This window comes from Bufo bufo, chromosome 10 (genome assembly GCF_905171765.1).
Source record: "Bufo bufo chromosome 10, aBufBuf1.1, whole genome shotgun sequence".
NCBI lineage: Eukaryota > Metazoa > Chordata > Amphibia > Anura > Bufonidae > Bufo > Bufo bufo.
This window is the reverse complement of record NC_053398.1, coordinates 81,604,563-81,626,770: the sequence shown is the minus strand read 5'-3', so window position 1 is coordinate 81,626,770 and position 22,208 is coordinate 81,604,563. Positions and strand designations below refer to the sequence as shown.

The 22,208-nt window shown below is 40.5% G+C and overlaps 1 protein-coding gene across 1 annotated transcript in view; it reads right to left on the bottom strand.

Annotated features, from left to right (window-relative positions):
- Positions 1–22,208, bottom strand: part of PGGHG (protein-glucosylgalactosylhydroxylysine glucosidase) — a 436,976-nt gene that overhangs the window by 137,948 nt on the left and 276,820 nt on the right. The window contains exon 10 of the mRNA XM_040409837.1: positions 10,605–10,738. Coding sequence (XP_040265771.1) covers positions 10,605–10,738 — 134 coding nt within the window. The remainder of the gene's footprint in view (positions 1–10,604; positions 10,739–22,208) is intronic.

The window sequence follows — 22,208 nt, the reverse complement described above, 5'->3', positions numbered from 1 at the left end:
TCTAGCCCTCAGGGACTGCTCAAGTTGGGATCTAGAGGTTGGGTTACAGGTATATTAAACTAAATAAGGATACCATTCAAGTTTTGGGACTTAACTTGGCGCTGCTTTCATGGGAAGCTATATGTGAGGGACAATCTGAAATACAGAAATTCTGAGGATCTGGGTTGTCCCCGGGAGTAGTGCAGTGGCATACTGAAAAGAAATGGACCATTTCTTGCTTTAATGTCCTTTTAATGTAGAGGTGAACAAATGGGTGGGTGCCTCCATTGGCTGGGCTAGGCTTGCTGACCTTTACTATACAGAGTGGGCCTATGGCTCATTCAAATGCTTGAGCAGTTGGGACGATGTACATTATTCTTAGTTAGCTTAATGCCTTAGTCCTACACCTGAAATGCATGATTGTTAGTAATGATGGGTCAGGAAGTCTTCCCTATGGTTGAAGGTGAGCAGGAACATTCTGGGTGACCTGGTAAAGGATCTCTCTCTTATGCATGAGAGACTGGATGCAAGTCGGGCCTCTCTCTTGTGGAGAGGTTTTTCCTTAAGTGTACCTTAGTCTAGTTGTGCTCCTTTCTGGTGTTGTGCTAGTACTGTCACTTTAGACTTTCATTTTGAGAAGTTAGTATAGTAAAGGGTGTGCATGCACTGAACTTGGGTCTAGTTTGGTATAGTATTGCATAGGTTGGGATATTTTTAAAGGCATCCTAAACTCTAATTGTGAGAGCTAAATACTTTGTGATTAAAAAAAATGTGGATAAATAGAATTGTAAAGAAAGCAATAAAATGACAAAAAGAAATCATTTAAATCACCAAAACAGGAGGGTAGCGAGGAAGCACTGAAAAACTATAAGGAAAAAAATTGAATATATAAAAGACAGATAAAAGCAACCAAACTAGAGACAGAGAGAATCATTGCCAAAGAGTAAAACTAATCCTAAAATGTTCTTCAATGATATAAATGGTAAAAAGTATAACTGAAGGTGTCGGCCCTTTACAGAGTGATGGGGGGGTGGGGGAGTTGCAGACTGTGATGAGGAGAATGCAAAGCTTGTAAATATATTTTTTTTCTCCACTGTATTCATTGAGGAAAATAAACTGTCAGATGAAATGCAGAATGTAAAAGTAAATTCCCCATTAAAAGTGCTCCATCTGACCCAGGAAGAAGTGGAGCTGCATCTTAAAAAGATTAAAATAGATAGATCGCCAGGACCAGATGGCATACACCCCATGTACTAAGTGAATTAAGCAATGTCATAGCCAGACTCTTATTTCAGATATTTAACCTCTTGGGGACACAGGGCGTACAGGAATGCCCTGATGTCCCGGTACTTAAGGACACAGGGCGTACAGGTACGCCCTGTGTATTTCCGGTCACCGCCCGCCCCCACTCATTTCCAGGATGGCCGAGTGGTTTTAACAGAGTGTCAGCACATTGCTGACACTCTGCTTGAAACGGCTGACATCTGTGCTGTGATGTCAGCTGTTTAACCCCTTCCATGCCGCTGTCCGTAGGGACCGCTGTATGGAAGGGGTTAATAGGGAGGGAGCTCCCTCCCTCTCCCATCTCCGATTCTTGATGGGATCACAGAGGGAGGGGGCCCCCCTCCCTCCCCATCACCCGCTGCTCTGTTGTGGCAATGGGTGATGGTTACCATGGCAACCAGAGCCTTTACAGGTTTCCGGCTTGCCATGGTAAGGCTAAGTCTGATCAGACTAAGTGTAAAGTAAATATACAGTACAGTACACTATATAGTGTACTGTATTGTATTATACAGACATCAGACCCACTGGATCTTCAAGAACCAAGTGGGTCTGGGTAAAAAAAAAAAAAAAAAGTAAAATGCACTACACACCGCACGGTGAACACCATAGAAAAATAATAATAAAAAACTATGATGAAATTGAAATTTTGCCCACCTTACTTCTCAAAAAAGGTAATAAAAGTGATCAAAAAAGTCGTATGTACGCCAAAATGGTACCAATCAAATAAGCACCTAATCTCGCAAAAAATGAGCCCCTACATGAGACAATCGCCCAAAAAGTAAAATAAATATGGCTCTCAGACTATGGAGAAACTAAAACATGATTTATTTTTTTCTAAAATGCTGTTATTGTGTTAAAGAAAAATAAAAAAACTATACATATTAAGTATCGCCACGTCCGTAAGAACCTGCTCTATAAAAATATCACATGACCTAACCCCTCAGGTAAATACAGTAAACAAAATTAAATAAAAACAGTGTCAAAAAAGCAATTTTTGATTCCATGTCCCATTTGAAGCCCCCTGATGTACCCCTAGAGTAGAAACTCCCAAAAATTTACTCCATCTAAGAAACTACACCCGTCAAGGTATTCAAAACTGATTTCACAAACTTTGTTAACCCTTTAGGTGTTCCACAAGAGTTATTGGCAAATGGAGATGAAATTTCAAAATTTATATTTTTTGTTACCTTGCGTCAAAAAAAAGTGTAAAATAGAGCAACAAAAAATCATATTTACCGTAAAATAGTACCAACAAAACTGCCACCTTATCCAGTAGTTTCCAAAATGGGGTCACTTTTTTGTTGTTTCTACTGTAGGGGTGCATCAGGGGGGCTTCAAATGGGACATGGTGTAAATAAACCAGTTCAGCAAAATCTGCCTTCCAAAAACCATATGGTGTTCCCTTCCTTCTGTGCCCTGCCGTGTGCCCGTACAGCAGTTTACGACCACACATGGGGTGTTTTTGCAAACTACAGAATCAGGGCAATAAATATTGTTTTGTTTGGCTGTTAACCCTTGCTTTGTTACTGGAAAAAATGGATAAAAATGGAAAATTTGCCCAAAAATTTAAATTCTGAAATTTTATCTCCATTTGCTATTATTTATTGTGGAACACCTAAAGGGTTAACTAAGTTTGTAAAATCAGTTTTGAATACCTTGAGGGGTATTGGGTGGTTTCTATTATGTAAGCCTAACAAAGTGACTTCAGACCTAAACTGGCCCTTAAAAAGTGGGTTTTGGAAAATTTCTGAAAAATTTCAAGATTTGCTTCTAAACCTTGTAACATCCCCAAAAAATAAAATGGCATTCCCAAAATGATCCAAATATGAAATAGACATATAGGGAATGTAAATTAATAACTTTTTTTAGGTATTACTATGTATTATAGAAGTAGAGAAATTTAAACTTGGAAATTTGCAAATTTTAAAAATGTTTTGGTAAATTTGGCATTTTTTTATAAATAAAAATGAATTTTTTTTACTCCATTTTACCAGTGCTATGAAGTAAAATATGTGACGAAAAAACAATCTCTAAATGGCCTGGATAAGTAAAAATTTAAAAGTTATTCACACATAAAGTGACACTGGTCAGATTTGCAAAAAATGGCCTGGTCCTTAAGGTGAAAATGAGCCCGGTCCTTAAGGGGTTAAAGACTCAATATTGACAGGTAGTGTTCCACAGGATTAGCGCATATCAAATGTAGTGCCATTATTCAAAAAAAGGTAAAAAAAAACTAAAACTTTGAAACTATAGGCCAGTAAGTTTTACATCTGCCATGAGTAAACTGTTGGAAGTTTTTCTAAGAAGATGCTATCTTGGAGTACCTCAATGAAAATAAGCAAATAACGCCATATCAGCATGGCTTCATGAGACATTGGTCATGTTAAACTAATTTAATCAGTTTCTATGAGGAGTTAAGTTCTAGACTTAGCAGCGAATGAATGGATGTCGTATAATTAGACTTCTCCAAAGCATTCAACACTGTACCACATAAATGGTTAGTAGATAAAATGAGAATGCTCGGACTGGGAGAAAATGTCTCTATGTGGGTAAGTAACTGGTTCAGTGATAGAAAACAGAGGTTATTAACAATACATAATCCGATTGGGTCACTGACATTAGTGGGGTACCACAGGGGTCAGTATTGGGCCCTATTACATAGAAACATAGAAACATAGAATGTGTCGGCAGATAAGAACCATTTGGCCCATCTAGTCTGCCCAATATACTGAATACTATTCTCTTCAGTACATTTATAAATGATCTTGTAGAACGCTTGCACAGTAAAATATCAATTTTTGCAGATGACACTAAACTGTGTAAAGTAATTTACGCGGAAGTGGACAGTATACTGCTACAGATGGATCTGCATAGATTAGAGGCTTGGGCAGAGAAGTGGCAGATGAGGTTTAACACTGACAAATGTAAGGTTATGCACAGGGGAAGGAAAAATGTATGTCACCAATACATACTAAATGGTAAAACACTGGGTAACACTGACATGGAAAATGACCTAGGAATTTTAGTGAACAGCAAACTAAGGCTACTTTCACACTAGTGGCATGGACCTCCAGTAGGCTGTTTCGTCGGGTGAACAGCCTGACGGATCAGTCCTGCCGCTAGTGAACGTGTCCCCCCGGACTGCTGCTCCGTCCCCATTGACTATAATGGGGGCGGGGCGGAGTTTAGGCGGAGGCCCAGCAGCGCACGGCGAGAGGCTGCCCGAATAAATGTCGGACTGGTCGTAGTTTTATTCCGGCAGCGTTATGCCGTGCGCTGCTGTGCCTCCGCCGAAACTCCGCCCCCACTCCCTTTACAGTCAATGGGAATGGAGCGGCAGTCTGTTTAACCGACGGAACACCCTGCCGGAGGTCCGTGCCGCTAGTGTGAAAGTAGCCTTAGCTGCAGAAAACAGTGTCAGGCAGCTGCTGCCAAGGCCAATAAGATAATGGGTTGCATCAAAAAGGGCATAGATGCCAGCGATGAGAACATAGTCCTGCCACTTTACAAATCACTAGTCAGACCACACATGAAGTACTGTGTACAGTTTTGGGCTCCTGTGAACAAGGCAGACATAGTAGAGCTGGAGAGAGTTCAGAGAAGGGGAACTAAAGTAATAACTGGAATGGGTGGACTACAGTACCCAGAAAGATCAAAAATAGGGTTATTCACTTTAGAAAAAAAGACAACTAAGAGACGATCTAGTAACCATGTATAAACATATCAGGGGTCAGTACAGAGATCTCTTCCATGATCTATTTTCCCCAGGACTGTTACGAGCGGACATACTCTGTGTCTGGAGGAAAGAAGGTTTGTACACAAACACAGATGAGGATTCTTTATGGTAAGAGCAGTGAGACTATGGAACTCTCTGCCTGAGGAGGTGGTGATAGTGAATTCACAAAGAGAGATCAAGAGGGGCCTGGATGTATTTTTGGAGTGTAATAATATTACAGGTTACAGTTATTAGATTTCTGGAAAAGGGTTGTTGATCCAGGGAGGTATTCCAATTGCCTGATTGGAGTCTGGAAGGAATTTTTTTCCCCCTAAAGTAAGGGAAAATTGGCTTCTACCTTACAGGTTTTTTTTTTGCCTTCCTTTGGACCAAATTGCAGGATAAGAGGCCGAACTGGATGGACAGATGTCTTTTTTCAGCCTTATAACTAGGTTACTAAGTTACAGATAGGATCTGAATAAACTCTATATTAGGACTTAGGATAGGAATAGTTCTTTTTAGATAGGGATAGATAGATAGATAGATAGATAGGTTCGGAAGGTGGCATGAGTTTTCTGGGAGGCCTACATAGAGCCCTGGACTATGTGAACATGAAGTGACAGGCTGGATTTAGGTGGGTGATGGGGAGTACAGGCTGGCCTTGGATTAACCCCTTAAGGACCCATGACGTAAATGTACGTCATCTCTGGCCGTAAATTAAGGACCAGAGAAGTACATGTACGTCATGGTGATCGGGCGGGTGCAGGAGCTGCGCCCTCCCAATCAGAGGAAGGGGTCCGTCGGTCACCGATAGCCGGACCCCTGCACAGCCGCGGTCAGTGCTGACCACGGCACGTGCGATGTCCGTGCAGGGAAAGCAGCCATCGGGTCCCAGTGCTGCTGTGATGGGGACCCAATGGCATGGAAGGCAGCACAATGCCTTCCTTAAGCATCGTGGCTGCCTTCCGGGAGAGCCTGTGAGATCCAGACCCCTGGATCTCACATGCAGGAAGACTGTAAGTGTATTACAGTGTGTAATACACATGCAGCCAATGCATGACAATACAGAAGTATTGTCATGCATTGTAAAGGAGATCAGACCCCCAAAGGTTGAAATCCCAGAGTGGGACAAAAAAAAAAAAAAAAAGTTTTACAAAAAAAATATTAATAGCAGCAAAGACAGGTGCACTCTGCGGTCTTCCTAAAACCTCAAACTGATGTTAAAATTGAGAGATTAGCCAACATGTCCTACTGTGGAGGACATGTCTGAGCCAATTTAAATGTGCCTGTTTTCCATTCACAGGCTACATTTAGGTGCACTTGTGAGGCCTGGACCATATCAGCCAGTCTTGAGTGGGACTCGCAGACTCCTCCCTCCTCCCATTGCTAGCATGGTTACATGCTGGAGGTAACTCACGCTCCTGTAATTCGCCCACTGGCCCCTTTTATTGCCCATACGGCTCAGGTAGGTGAGTGTTAAGACACAAGCTACTTTAGAAACCTTAGTGCGGTGCTCGGGCTCAGACATGTCCTCCACAGTAGGATATGTTGGCTAATCTCTCAATTTTAACATCAGTTTGAGGGATTAGGAAGACCACGGAATGCACCTGTCTTTGCTATTATGATATTGTTATATTGGTTATCACATCCACATAATTGCTATCTTGTGTAGGATGTTTATTGTGGTACTTGTGGTCCGCTGTGGGCATCCTCCACTCCACTGTATGCATTTTTGCTGGGGATCGCCATTAGCATCGGGCCACAAGTGCAGAATTTGCTCCCCTGTATATATATGCACAACTACATATGGGTTTGAGCACTTCCTGCCTGTTTAACACCACACCATTTTTATCAGTTTGTTTAAATACAAAAACAAATTAAAAGTTTCAAGTAAAAAAATAAAATAAAATAAAAAAAATATATATATATACAGTACAGACCAAAAGTTTGGACACACCTTCAAATTCAAAGAGTTTTCTTTATTTTCATGACTATGAAAATTGTAGATTCACACTGAAGGCATCAAAACTATGAATTAACACATGTGGAATTATATACATAACAAACAAGTGTGAAACAACTGAAAATATGTCATATTCTAGGTTCTTCAAAGTAGCCACCTTTTGCTTTGATTACTGCTTTTGCACACTCTTGGCATTCTCTTGATGAGCTTCAAGAGGTAGTCCCCTGAAATGGTTTTCACTTCACAGGTGTGCCCTGTCAGGTTTAATAAGTGGGATTTCTTGCCTTATAAATGGGGTTGGGACCATCAGTTGCGTTGAGGAGAAGTCAGGTGGATACACAGCTGATAGTCCTACTGAATAGACTGTTAGAATTTGTATTATGGCAAGAAAAAAGCAGCTAAGTAAAGAAAAACGAGTGGCCATCATTACTTTAAGAAATGAAGGTCAGTCAGTCAGCCGAAAAATTGGGAAAACTTTGAAAGTAAGGGCTATTTGACCATGAAGGAGAGTGATGGGGTGCTGCGCCAGATGACCTGGCCTCCACAGTCACCGGACCTGAACCCAATCGAGATGGTTTGGGGTGAGCTGGACCGCAGAGTGAAGGCAAAAGGGCCAACAAGTGCTAAGCATCTCTGGGAACTCCTTCAAGACTGTTGGAAGACCATTTCAGGTGACTACCTCTTGAAGCTCATCAAGAGAATGCCAAGAGTGTGCAAAGCAGTAATCAAAGAAAAAGGTGGCTACTTTGAAGAACCTACAATATGACATATTTTCAGTTGTTTCACACTTGTTTGTTATGTATATAATTCCACATGTGTTAATTCATAGTTTTGATGCCTTCATAGTCATGAAAATAAAGAAAACTCTTTGAATGAGAAGGTGTGTCCAAACTTTTGGTCTGTACTGTATGTACATATATATATATATATATAAATATAAAAATATATATATCCTTTTGCTAAAAGGGGGAAAATACAATAAAAAAAAAAGTAAAAAAAAAAAAAGTAGACATATTCGCCGTGTCCGTATCGACCGGCTCTATAAAACTATCACATGACCTAACCCCTAAGGTGAACACCGTCAAAAAAATAAAATAAAAACTGTGCTAAATAAACAATTTTTTTGTCACCTTACATCACCAAAGGTCTAAAAGTGCAACACCAAGCGATCAAAAAGGTGCATACCCCCAAAAATAGTACCAATCTAACGGTCAGCTCATCCCGCAAAAAAAAAAAATGAGCCCCTACCTAATATAATCGCCCAAAAAAAAAATAATACTATGGCTCAGAATAGGGAGACACTAAAACATAGTTTTTTTGGTTTCAAAAATGCTGTTATTGTGCAAAACTTAAGTATATTGCCGCATCCGTAAGAACCTGCTCTATAAAAATACCACATGACCTAACCCCTCAGGTGACCATCGTAAAAAATAAAATAAAAATGGTGTAAAAAAAGCAATTGCAAAGTGTAATAGCAAGTGATCAAAAAGTCATATGCACCCTATAATAGTACCAATCAAACAGTCACCTCAACCCGAAAAAATTAGCCCGAAAAAATCTTTTCAAAAATGCTTTGTTACGTAAAACTGAAACAACCAAAAAAAGTAGTCATATTTGGTATTGTCGTGTCCGTAACAACCTGCTCTATAAAAATACCACATGATCTAACCCCTCAGGTGACCATCGTAAATAATAAAAAATAAAGTGTCAAAAAAGCAATTTTTTGTCACCTTACATCACAAAAAGTGTAATAGCAAGCGATCAAAAAGTCATATGCACCCTATAATAGTACCAATCAAATCGTCATCTCATCCCGACAAAAATGAGCCCCTACACAAGACAGTTGCACAAAAAACAAAAAAAATAAATTACGGCTTTCAGAATGTGGAGACACTAAAAAAATCTTTTCAAAAATGCTTTGTTACGTAAAACTGAAACAACCATAAAAAGTAGTCATATTTGGTATTGTCATGTCCGTAACAACCTGCTCTATAAAAATACCACAGGATCTAACCTGTCAGATGAATGTTGTAAATAACAAAAAATAAAAACGGTGCCAAAACAGAATTTTTTTTTTACCTTGCCTCAGAAAAAGTGTAATATAGAGCAACCAAAAATCATATGTAACCTAAAATAGTACCAACAAAACTGCCACCTTATCCCGTAGTTTCCAAAATTGGGTCTTTTTTTGGAGTTTCTACTCTAGGGGTGCATCAGGGGGGCTTCAAATGGGACATGGTGTTAAAAAACCAGTCCAGCAAAATCTGACTTCCAAAAACCATATGGCGTTCCTTTCCTTCTGCTTAATGCTGTGTGCCCGTATAGCAGTTTATGACCCCATATGGGGTGTTTCTGTAAACTACAGAATCATGGCCATAAATATTGAGTTTTGTTTGGCTGTTAACCTTTGCTTTGTAACTGGAAAAAAATGGATTAAAATGGAAAATCTGCCAAAAAAGTCAAATTCTGAAATTTCATCTCTATTTTCCATTAATTCTTGTGGAACACCTAAAGGGTTAACAAAGTTTGTAAAATCAGTTTTGAATACCTTGAGGATGTATAGTTTCTAAAATGGGGTTATTTTTGGGTGGTTTCTATTATGTAAGCCTCACAAAATGACTTCAGACCTGAGCTGGTCCTTAAAAAGTGGGTTTTGGAAATTTTCAGAAAAATTTTGAGATTTTCTTCTAAACTTCTAAGCCTTCTAACATCCCCAAAAAATAAAATGGCATTCACAAAATGATCCAAACATGTAGTAGACATATGGGGAATCTAAAGTAATAACTATTTTGGAGGTATTACTATCTATTATAAACGTAGAGAAATTGAAATATGCAAATGTTTCCAAATTTTAGGTAAATTTGGTATTGTTTTATAAATAAAAATAAATTTTTTTGATTCCATTTTACCACTGTCATGAAGTACAATATGTGACGAGAAAACAATCTCAGAATGGCCTGGATAAGAAAAAGCGTTTTAAAGTTATAATCACAAAGTGACACATCAGATTTGCAAAAAATGGCCTGGTTTTAAGGTGAAATATGGCAGGGTCCTTAAGGGGTTAAAAGCTCATGATATGGACATGAGGTAGGGGGCTTGCCTTGGGGCTATGTGTGTGGGTTGAAGGATAGTTAGAAGGGGTAGTTAGTAGTAAGGAAAAGTAGTAGGAATTGTAAAACTGTAAATTGTTTGTTATGATGGGACCTCTTTGTGGACAGCACAAATAACGTGGCCAACAAGCAGACATATCTTATATATAAAAAGGCACAGAATTTCAACAAAGGTTATTTTAATAAGTGCCATACAGCCATCTAATAAATACATTGGCAAACAGAAACCAGAAAGTGGTCAACCCCTGATTGCCCACAACATTTTACTGCACATTTTATGGCAAAATGCATGTAAAACATTAATACTACTGGCTAGACACAATAAACATCCATTACATTTTCCACTGAATCTAGCTTTCTACCTAAAATACGGAGCACACTTTATGCTTGTTGCCAATATTGCTGTATCTTTTTTTATGACACTTTATTGTAGCAGATGTTTAAAAGGAATATAATACAGAGAATGAAATAGAAAATAACTTATTCTTCAAGTAAATGTGGTTGTGGCTGGTTAACTATTAAGCATTTACTGTACTTTAAATCAAGTATTTACCCACGTCATGGCAGGTCCGGCAGAATCTGTAACTCTCTCATAGATTTGAAGATCATTTTTGCGATATTCTTGAGACATTGGAAACATCAGAGGGTAACCAAGCAACACCACATCTGCCTGTTTAACCTCATCACCTGTTTAGATGTAGAAGGCAGGAAGGTAAGAACAAGACACCACAAACCATGCGAAACTTAACCTAAACAATATAAACTCCCTAATGTTTAACTCTCCATGAAGTATAAATACTGCAATAAGTTCAGAATAAAATAAAAGTTCTCAGTTACACTGTCCGTAGATGGCGCTGCAGGTCCCAGGTGAAGCGGGTTACTTTCACACGGTGCGTCAATGTACAGTATTTCAATTAAGGACCGCGCTGCCTCAAATTTCTAGAAGTTGTTCAGCTCAGAGTTAAGCTAGTAAAACCGTATCAATATAGGCAAACATCGATTGTCCACAAGAAGTTGACCGTTTTCCAGGGTGGATAAAAATCTATGATTTTTAACCCCTTAAGGACTCAGCCCTATTTCACCTTAAGGACTTGGCCATTTTTTGCAAATCTGACCAATGTCACTTTAAGTGGTGATAACTTTAAAACGCTTTGACTTATCCAGGCCATTCTGAGATAGTTTTTTCGTCACATATTGTACTTCATGACACTGGTAAAATGAAGTAAAAAAAAAATCATTTTTATTTATAAAAAAATACCAAATTTACCAAAAATTTGTAAAAAATAGCAAATTTCCAAGTTTCAATTTCTCTACTTCTATAATACATAGTAATACCTCCAAAAATAATTACTTTACATTCCCCATATGTCTATTTCATGTTTGGATAAATTTGGGAATGATATAAGTTTAGAAGAAAATCTTGAAATTTTTCTGAAATTTTCAAAAACCCACTTTTTAGGGACCAGTTCAGTCACTTTGTAAAGGCTTACATAATAGAAACCACCCAAAAATGACCCCATTCTAGAAACTACACCCCTCAAGGTATTCAAAACTGATTTTACAAACTTTGTTAACACTTTAGGTGTTGCACAAGAGTTATTGGCAAATGGAGATTAAATTTGAGAATTTCAATTTTTTGGCAAATTTTCCATTTTAATCCATTTTTTCCAGTAACAAAGCAAGGGTTAACAGCCAAACAAAATGCTATATTTATTGCCCCGATTCTGTAGTTTGCAGAAACACCCCATATGTGGCCGTAAACTACTGTACGGGCACACAGTAGGGCGTAGAGGGAAAGGTGCGCCGTATGGTTTTTGGAAGGCAGATTTTGCTGGACCGGTTTTCTTGACACCATGTCCCATTTGAAGCCCCCCTGATGCACCCCTAGAGTAGAAACTCCATAAAAGTGACCCCATCAAAGAAACTACACCCCTCGAGGTATTCAAAACTGATTTTACAAACTTTGTTAACCCTTTAGGTGTTGCACAAGAATTAATGGAAAATAGAGATACAATTTCAAAATTTCACTTTTTTGGCAGATTTTCCATTTAATATATTTTTTTTCCAGTTACAAAGCAAGGGTTAACAGCCAAACAAAACTCATTATTTATGGCTCCGATTCTGTAGTTTACAGAAACACCCCATATGTGGTCGTAAACTGCTGTACAGGCACACAGCAGGGCACAGAAGGAAAGGAATGCCATACGGTTTTTGGAAGGTAGATTTTGCTAGACTGTTTTTTTGGACACCATGTCCCATTTGAAGCCCCCCTGATGCAGTAGAAACTCCAAAAAAGTGACCCCATTTTAGAAACTACGGGATAGGGTGGAAGTTTTGTTGGTACTAGTTTAGGTACATATGATTTTTGGTTGTTCTATATTACACTTTTTGTGAGGCAAGGTAACAAGAAATAGCTTTTTTAGCACCGTTTTTTGTTGTTATTTACAACATTCATCTGACAGGTTAGATCATGTGGTGTTTTTATAGAGAAGGTTGTCACGGACGCGGCGATACCTAATATGTATACAATTTTTTTATTTATGTAAGTTTTGCACAATGATTTCATTTTTGAAACAAAAAAAAATCATGTTTTAGTGTCTCCATAGTCTGAGAGCCATAGTTTTTTCTGTTTTTGGGCGATTATCTTAAGTAGGGTGTCATTTTTTGTGGGATGAGATGACGGTTTGATTGATGGGGTGCATATGACTTTTTGATCGCTTGCTATTACACTTTTTGCGACGTAAGATGACAAAAAATTGCTTTTTTTACACCGCTTTTATTTTTATTTTTTTACGGTGTTCACCTGAGGGGTTAGGTCATGGGATATTTTTATAGAGTCGGTAGATTCGGACGCGGAGATACCTAATATGTATACTTTTTTTTAATTTATGTAAGTTTTACACAATGATTTCACAAAAAAAAATCATGTTTTAGTGTTTCCATAGTCTAAGAGCCATAGTTTTTTCAGTTTTTGGGCGATTATCTTGGGTAGGGTATGATTTTTGCGGGATGAGATGACGGTTTGATTGGTACTATTTTGGCAACATGCAACTTTTTTGATCACTTTTATTACCTTTTTTGGGAAGTAAGGTGGGCAAAATTTCAATTTCCTCATAGTTTTTATTTTTATTTTCTTATGGCGTTCACCGTGCGGGGAAAGTAACATAAAAAGTACATACATATGGGTCCGCACTAGGCTTCAACAGGCAGGCGTTTCACTAACAGGAAGATTCTATAGAGGTTCCACGATGTCACCGGTGCATCTCCAATATGACTCTCGATACCAACCAGCAAAGCTCTCTCCTTACCGAGGAACAAATCATAGTGCAATACCCGGATGTTAAATACACGGTAAGGTTTATTCTACTTACAAACATTGACTTGAACACAGAGTGTAAATATGCCCGCGGAAAGTAACATGACCGTTTTATAGATCAGGTCATTACGGACGTGGCGATACCTAATGTGTGTTGTGTATTTTATTTTTTTCATTTTTATTCAGTGATAAATGTTTTTTTTTTATCTTTTCTTTTTTCACCTTTTTTTTTTTACATTTTTTTGACCCAGACCCACTTGGTTCTTGAAGATCCAGTGGATCTGATGTCTGTATAATACAGTACAGTACACTATATAGTGTATTGGACTGTATTTTACTTACACTTTGTCTGAACAGATCTATGCCTTTAGCACAGATCTGTTCAGCACCATGGACAGCAGGATGCCTGAGAAGGCGTCCTGTTGCCATAATAACCTTCCCCGTCTGCTCAGTTGTGGCCACAACTGAGCAGATGGGGAAGGGTAAGGAGGGGGGGCTCCCTCTGTGACCCCATCCTGTCGGGGGGCTGCAAAGGCACAGCAGCCCCCCGATGGGAGAGGGAGGGAGCCCCCTCTTACTGTTAACCTTTTCCATACAGCGGTCCGTACGGACCACGGTATGGAAAGGATTAAACGGCTGACATCACAGCACAGATGTCAGCCGTTTATACCAGAGTGTCAGCAATGTGCTGACACTCTGGTATAACCACTGGACACCAATGATTTTTCAAGAGGAGGTGGGCGGGGGATCACGATCCCGCCTGCCGCACCGCCCGCCTGCAACATCCCCCCCCTGCACCACCTGCCGGCATAAAATCATTCAGGGGTGCAGGAGGGGGTGAAAAAAACTTTATTTGGGGCATTTTAATCTGCAGAAAGCGCAGCAAACCGCAGGTCTGAATTGACCCCCCCCCCCCCCCGCCCCCGGCGTTGTGACAGGATGCCCGCTGAATGATTTCAGCAGGCATCCTGTTCTGATTAACCCCCGCAATCTCGTTTTAAACTCATGACGTACCGGTACGGTATAGGTCCTTAAAGACTCGGGAAACATGCCGTACCGGTACGTCATGCGTCCTTAAGGGGTTAAAAAAACAAAGAAATCTGATTTTTTATATTTAAATCTGATTTTTTTTTATATAAAATGCTTTTTGAAGAAAAATATATTACCATCCAAAGGTTATTCCATCATGAAATAAAGAAAAGTTGTTTTAATTATGTAGAATAAGGCTGTATATGTTTATTTTTTTTTGTATATCAATTCCTTTAATCCATTCACAATGTCATGCTCTTCCAGAGGTTTTTGTAAGATTATTGGGCAGTTTCTCTGCCTACAAGATATTATCACAGATGCTTGGTTTACTTTTGCAGTTCTCAAAACTGAATTTGACTCAGCAGAGATCACATGCCTCTTCTTCACAGCAAAAATGTTATAACATGAACAGAGTTGAGAAAAAGACCTTAATCCTAACTTCTACAAACCTATGAATACAGAATCAACCCCTTCATTGCTAAGTTTAAAGAATTTCAGTGAATAGAATAGAAACAATATTTTTCTGATTGTTTGGAGTGGAATAGATCTGCACAAGAAGATGTTTAAGCAAATAACATATGCTGTATTGTTATTGTTTCAGTTGAATAAATCTATTTAAATTGTTATTATTAAGGTAAAGATTATTTTTCTCCTTCCTAAGTACAACAGAAAAGTTGTCCAAATATGGATGATTAACCTATTAAACTGGGGATAAAAAAAACTAATATGAAAAGCTGTTATTCTAAAAATCTTCATCTACTTGCATATTATAAGTTATACCAGCAAGAATTAGTCTTTATGTAGAAAACTATGATTTAAATCAAGCCTTTCTGACTAGTGATTTAAATCAAATCCACCCTGCCGTTTTCCAACCGATCTTTCTGTGGATACCAGATAAATGCCAAATGGTGACAAACCACCAACACAAATAAAATAAATTGGTGTTTATTATACTCACAAGAGTAGCAGAATAAATAGAATTTCGTAAAAAAGTGTTGATCCTCATATTACAGCCTGACCTAGGTTTCGCTTCATCAGGGGTGCATACTCCACCCTCCTATGGCTGTAAACCACCCATTCTTTTCCTCCAGGATTACATATATCACATAACATATAGTGAAGCAGGATCATCACATATAAAACCCTTTAAAACATTCCTATTCTAAAACTTCCATGTAAATCTTAAACGTGCCTTACTAAAAACATATCCTCCTAACAAATACTAGTCCACCTTTTTCCTATCTACTAATCTCCAGGTGGTACACACTTTCCCATTCATAACAAGTATTACAATCACGTGGTAAGAATCAACCAATAGGAAGGAACTTACAACTAGCTTTCTTCACAGAGCACACCAGAGCTTTTCGTCATGAGGCGGAGTCTCCCATTGATAACAAGGATTCCGATCACTTAGTAAGAGTAAACCAATTGAAACTTACAACTTACTTCATTCACAGAAGCATACAACGGCTTCAATCCCCACCCTTTTCATTAGTATTATGCATTACGTTTATCCGGCCAACAGTTAGTATCTGCCGGCCGCCACCATTCACAAACCATTAGGAGCACTTCGGGATAAGATGGAAAAGAAAAGGAACCTTACACCAAACATGGTTTAAAGCGTACCTATCATCAACTTTATGCTGCCCATACTAACGGCAGTATAAAGTAGAGACAGGTGAGTTGACTTCAGCGGTTGGTCATTTAAAAGTTAAAAGTAAGTGGTTGCCGAGAACCAACATCACAATTATTGCAGACTGGGCCTGGAATAGAGTCACGGCCACCTGAGAAGAGTCATGGTTATTCAAGAATTCCTGCTCTCCCGCCCACCTGCTGATTGACAGTCTTCTACCTAGTTTTCTCCCTTTCTCTCTAGGAGAGAACTGCCAATCATCAGCAGATGGGCGGGAGAGCAGGAGATTATGAATAACCATGACTCTTCTCAGGTAGATTTGACTCTTTTCCAGGCCTGTGCTGCAATGATTATGATGCTGGTTCTCGGCAACCACTTACTTTTAGCTCATGAGTGACAACGCTGATATCAGCATTTCTGTTACTATTTTATGCTTCCCTCAGTGAGGTCAGCATAAAGTTGATGACAGGTTCCCTTTAACCTCTTCAGGACACAGGGCGTACAGGTACGCCCTTATGTCCTGGTACTTAAGGTACGCTGCGCGGTGATCGGAACCTGGTGCCTGCTCAAATCAGTGAGCAGGCACCTGGGGCAAATACGCCGGGGGGTCCTGTGACCCCCCCGTGTGGGCGATCGCAGCAAACCGCAGGTCAATTCAGACCTGCGGTTTGCTGCGTTTCCGGGTTATTCGGGTCTCTGAAAACCCGATAACCCGGAACAGGATGGTGATCGGTGGTGTGTTTTTACCCCACCAATCACCATCCTTAGATCCTGAGTGGTCATGGTGACATCACATCTCAGGATCGCCTCTGATTGGTAGGAGGGCGGGCCGGCGGGAGATTCAAATCATAGCAGCGCTCCTCTCCTCCTCCTATTGTGTCCGGAGCCTGAGGAGAGAGGAGCGCTCATTTGTGCCCCAGCATCCATCCTTGCCCCCAGGATCCGATCTGTGACCCAGCACCCCCCATCTGATCAGCAGGTAATTAGGGAAAGTATAGGAAAAGGTTGGGCTAGGCAGGGATAATAAAGGGAAAGTTAGTGTGAAAAAAAAGTTTTATTGCATCACCCTAAGTAGGGTGTCTGGGGTCCACAGCACAGCTCTGTGACCCTAGACCCCCCCAGGGGTGCTGCCGCTTGCCCCCCCCCCACAACTTTTTTGGGGCACAGGCATTTTTTTTTTTTTTGTGCGTACGCTGACTGTGGCCGGCACTCTTAGCGTCCAGCCACTGTTAGCTCATCGCACACCCCACCGCTGATCAACTTCTGACGGTTGATCAGCGGTTTTGATTTATTTATTTTTTTCACATTTTCCCCCTTTTTTTAGTTAGTCTTTTTTTTTTCGGTTAGTTTTAGGGATAAGTCCGCGAACACCCATGCCCCCACACACACGCACACCAAATAAAGAGTTACACACACGCACATACACACGCAGACACACACTCCCCTATGGCCCGCCGGATGTTCTCGGCCGAGGAGGCATACGCCCAGCTTGCCTCCGAGTCAGAGGATGACCCCACTTTCCTGTTGTCATCCGCGTCCTCCTCATCATCTAGCGATGATGATGAGCCCCCAAAGCGGCAGAGACGCGGCCAGGCGGAGCAAGGGGACCGCCATGCTAGGGACCCTGTGGCCCACCCTAGTATGAGCAGCTCTGGGGCTCGTACTAGTTTTCCGGCCCACCAGTTAAATGCACCGGAGCCCCCTGCCGGTGAACTTGTCTGGTGTACCCCAGAGCGATTTGAGCCCGTGATTCCTGAGTTTGTAGGCCAATCAGGAATCCAGATTTCCACAGTGGGCTTCACTGAATATGACTTTTTTAGTCTTTTTTATCAGTGACCAACTGGTAAATCTAATGGTGGAGCAGACGAACCTGTACGCCCAACAGTTCGTTGCTCAAAACCCAGGCTCCTTTTTGGCTAGGCCCGGTGGCTGGATCCCGGTCAGTGCAGCCGAGATGAGGACATTTTGGGGCCTCGTGCTGCACATGGGCCTAGTCAAGAAACCTAGTGTCAGGCATTACTGGAGTGGGGACGTCCTCTACCAGACCCCTCATTACAGTACGGCCATGACACGTACCCGGTTTGAGGCCATCCGGAAATGCCTGCATTATTCAGATAATGCAGCATGTCCCCCCCAAGGTGATCCTGCCTATGACTGTATAGGATACGGCCGGTCATCGATCACTTTGGCGCCAAATTTGTACAGGCCTATGTACCTGGAAGGGAGGTCGCGGTTGATGAGTCTCTCATTGCGTTCAAGGGGAGACTCATTTTCCGCCAGTGTGTTCCCTCAAAGCGGGCGAGGTATGGCGTCAATCTGTACAAACTTTGTGAGAGTACCTCAGGGTAAACGTACAAGTTTAGTGTGTACGAGGGGCGAGATTCCCGTATTCAACCACCAGAATGTCCCCCCACTCTGGGTGTTAGCGGGAAACTTGTGTGGGACCTTATGCACCCACTGCTAGATAAAGGTTATCACCTGTACGTGGATAACTTTTATACTAGTATCCCCTTGTTCCAGTCCCTCGCCGCTAGATCCACCTCCGCTTGTGGGACCGTGCGGAAAAATCAACACGGCCTCCCTGCCCACCCCCTCCAGGTACCTATCCCCAGGGGTGAGACCCGTGCCCTTACGAGTGAAAACCTGTTGCTGGTCAGATATAAGGACAAGAGGGATGTCCATGTACTGTCCACAATTCATGGTAACGGCATCACCCCTGTCCCTGTGCGAGGTACCGCAGCAACGGTCCTCAAGCCCGATTGTATCGTCGACTACAATCGGTATATGGGAGGAGTTGATCTCTTTGATCAAGTCTTCAAGCCATATAATGCCATGCGCAAAACCCGGGCATGGTACAAAAAATTTGCGGTCTACTTGGTGCAGGTTGCCTTGTACAACTCTTTTGTGCTGTCCCGGAGCGCTGGCAACACAGGGACATTCCTTCAGTTCTATGAGGCAGTGCTCAAGGCCCTGATCTTTTCGGACCGGGAAAGAGCAGGCCGGAGTACCTCGGGAACTGTAGGTGCCCGGATCGTCCCTTGCCAACACTTTCCAGGTGTGGTCCCCCATACTGGAAAGAAGGGACGAACCCCAAAAAAGTGCAGAGTGTGTCGCAGGAGGGGCATACGGAAGGACACCACTACTCAGTGCGACACGTGCCCCGATCATCCGGGCCTCTGCATTGACGGTTGCTTCAGGGTTGCGTCGGTAATAATCTCCTCTATAAAAATACCCCATGACCTAACCCCCCAGATTAACATGGTCCAAAAAAAAAAACGGTGCAAAAAAAACCTTTTTTTGTCATCTTACAAAACAAACATTTTAATAGCAAGCGATCAAAAAGTCATATAGCCCCCAAAATAGTGCCAATAAAACCGTACTCTTATCCCGCAAAAAATGAGCCCCTACATAAGATAATCGGCTAAAAAAAATAAAATAAATGACTCCGACTTTAGAGATCCCCCAAAAATTTTTGGGTATCAAAAAGGATAATATAGTCTAAAACCAAAATAATTGAAAAAAAAAGTAGACTTATTAGGTATCGCCGCGTCCGTAAGAACACGATAAAAAATAAATAAAAAACGGTGCCAAAATTTTTTGGGCACTTTTACATTTTAATCAGTTTTTTCCGGTAACAAAGCAAGGGTGAACAACCAAACAAAACTTAATATTTATTACCCTGATACTGCAGTTTACAGAAACGCCACATTTGTGGTCGTAAACTGCTGTATCACTAAAAGGCAGGGCGCAAAAGGAAAGGACCGACATGGTTTCTGGAAGGCCGGTTTTGATGGCCTTTTTTATTGACACCATGTCCCTTTTGAAGCCCCCCTGATGCACCCCTAGAGTAGAAACTCCCTAAAAGTGACCCCATCTAAGAAACTACACCCCTCAAGGTATTCAAAACTGATTTTACTAATTTTATTAACCCTTTAGGTGTTCCTCAACAGTTAATGGCAAATGGAGATGAAATTTCTGAATTTCAATTTTTGGTAACCTTACCTCACAAAAATGTAATATAGAGCAACCAAAAATCATATGTACCCTAAAAATAGTCCCAACAAAACCTCCACCTTATCCCGTAGTTTCCAAAATGGGGTCACTTTTAGGGAGTTTCTACTCCAGGGGTGCATCAGGGGGGTTGAAACAGGACACGGTGTAAATAAACCGGTCCATAAAAATCAGCCCTCCAAAAACCACACGGCGCTCCTTTCCCTCTACCCCCCGCCGTGTGGCCATACAGTAGTGTACGCCCACATATGGGGTGTTTCTGTAAACGGCAGAGTCAGGGCAATAAAGATACAGTCTTGTTTGGCTGTTAACCCTTGCTTTGTTAGTGAAAAAAATGGGTTAAAATTGAAAATTTGGCAAAAAAAAAAATTCCCAAATTTCATCCACATTTGCCAATAACTCTTGTGCAGCAAGTATTCCATCAGGGTAATCAAAATAGAGAAAGAAGCAGGTCCCAGTCATATTTGGAAACTAATGATGAGACTTTGACGCAAAATGAGCAAAATTTTCCCCACCAAGCCATAAAGGGAATACAGAGGGAGAACCTAGTAGAACGCAAAGAGAAACTAGAGGAAAAAAAACGAGGACCCCTGTAAAAAGAAGGTTAATAGAGGGAAAAGAGGAAAAGAAAAAAAACTGTCCAATGCCCAAAAAGAGCAAGGAGAAATAAGAGGAGTATTTAAAATGAGCGGCTATAAACTTTCGGATCCAGAAAAGAGAGTACTGGGAAAGGTCTAAAGTTTGCCCCTACGAAAGGACCAAACACATTTGAGATCTTCCTAGATGTGCATAAATACATAAGAAAGCTTAATTTAGAGAAATATACCCTTACTAACCCTATTATGTAAAATACAGATACGTTTAATAATAAGGTCCTACATACCAACCTTAGAGAAAGATCAAAATTCTTCCCTAAAAATAAAGAAAATGAATGCATTGAAGCATTCAAAAGAGGGGTACTAAAGGAACTTGAGAGGAAGGATACTAAACCTAAATACCATAATTTAACATCAGAAGAGAAGATTGCCCTTAAGAGTTTGAAATCTAACCCCCGTATTGTAATAAAATCGGCAGATAAGGGGGAGGGGTAGTTGTGATAAATGTAGAGAAATATGAAGGAGAGTTACGAAGATTACTCTCGGATCAGGAGACTTATCAAATTCTCAAAAAAGACCCTACGGGTTGTTTTAAAGGTGAAATGGAGAAGCTGTTAAAAGAGGGCCATAAAAATTGTATCATTAACAAAAAAGAGTTTTAATATTTGAATGTGAAGTTCCCAGTAATCCCCGTTATATACCAGCTGCCGAAAATTCATAAAAGTTTAACGGATCCTCCCGGGAGACCAATAGTCTCCGGAATAAATTCTCTCACCAGTAGACTTACCGAATATGTAGACAACTTCCTCCAGCAATATGTAGTTAAAACCCCGTCCTACCTAAAAGATACTGGTAGCATTATCGATGTCATTAAAAATCTGGGCACAAGTTGTGCTAACACCTGGCAAGCTACAGTCGACGTAGCCTCCCTCTATACTGTTATACCAAAAAATATGGGAATAGGAGCTGTTAGTGAAAAAAATGATAATGACCCACATATGTCCATAGAACAGGGCAAATTCATTTTCATTTGGTTTAATAATACCTATTACTTACAGCGAACTGGGACTGCGATGGGGCAAAATTCGCCTGCAATTTCACAAACCTCTTCATGGCTTTGTAGGAAAAGGAGACTATGGAACAGATTTTACTTAAAATACTGAAAGGTACACTAATGTTGTGGAAACGCTATACAGTTAACTGTTTGCTGATATGGGTTGGAGAGTGACAGGTTCTAGAAGATTTGATTACTGACATAAATAGGAACGACTGGAATCTAGCATTCACAAGCACTATAAGTTCCACTTCTGTTAACTTCTTAGACTTGACTATCTTTATTCAGAATAATTCTTTTAAGACCAAAACTTTCTTAAAATAGACGGATGTTAATACATATATTGATTTAAAAAGTTCCCATCATACTCCATGGTTAGAAAATATCCCTAAAGAACAATTAAAAAGGATTCATCGCAAATGTACCGATGTATTAGATAACAGAGAACAGAGCAGGGTAATTCAAGATCACTTTATTGAGAAATGATAGTCAAAAGAACAATTAGCCAAATGTAGCAA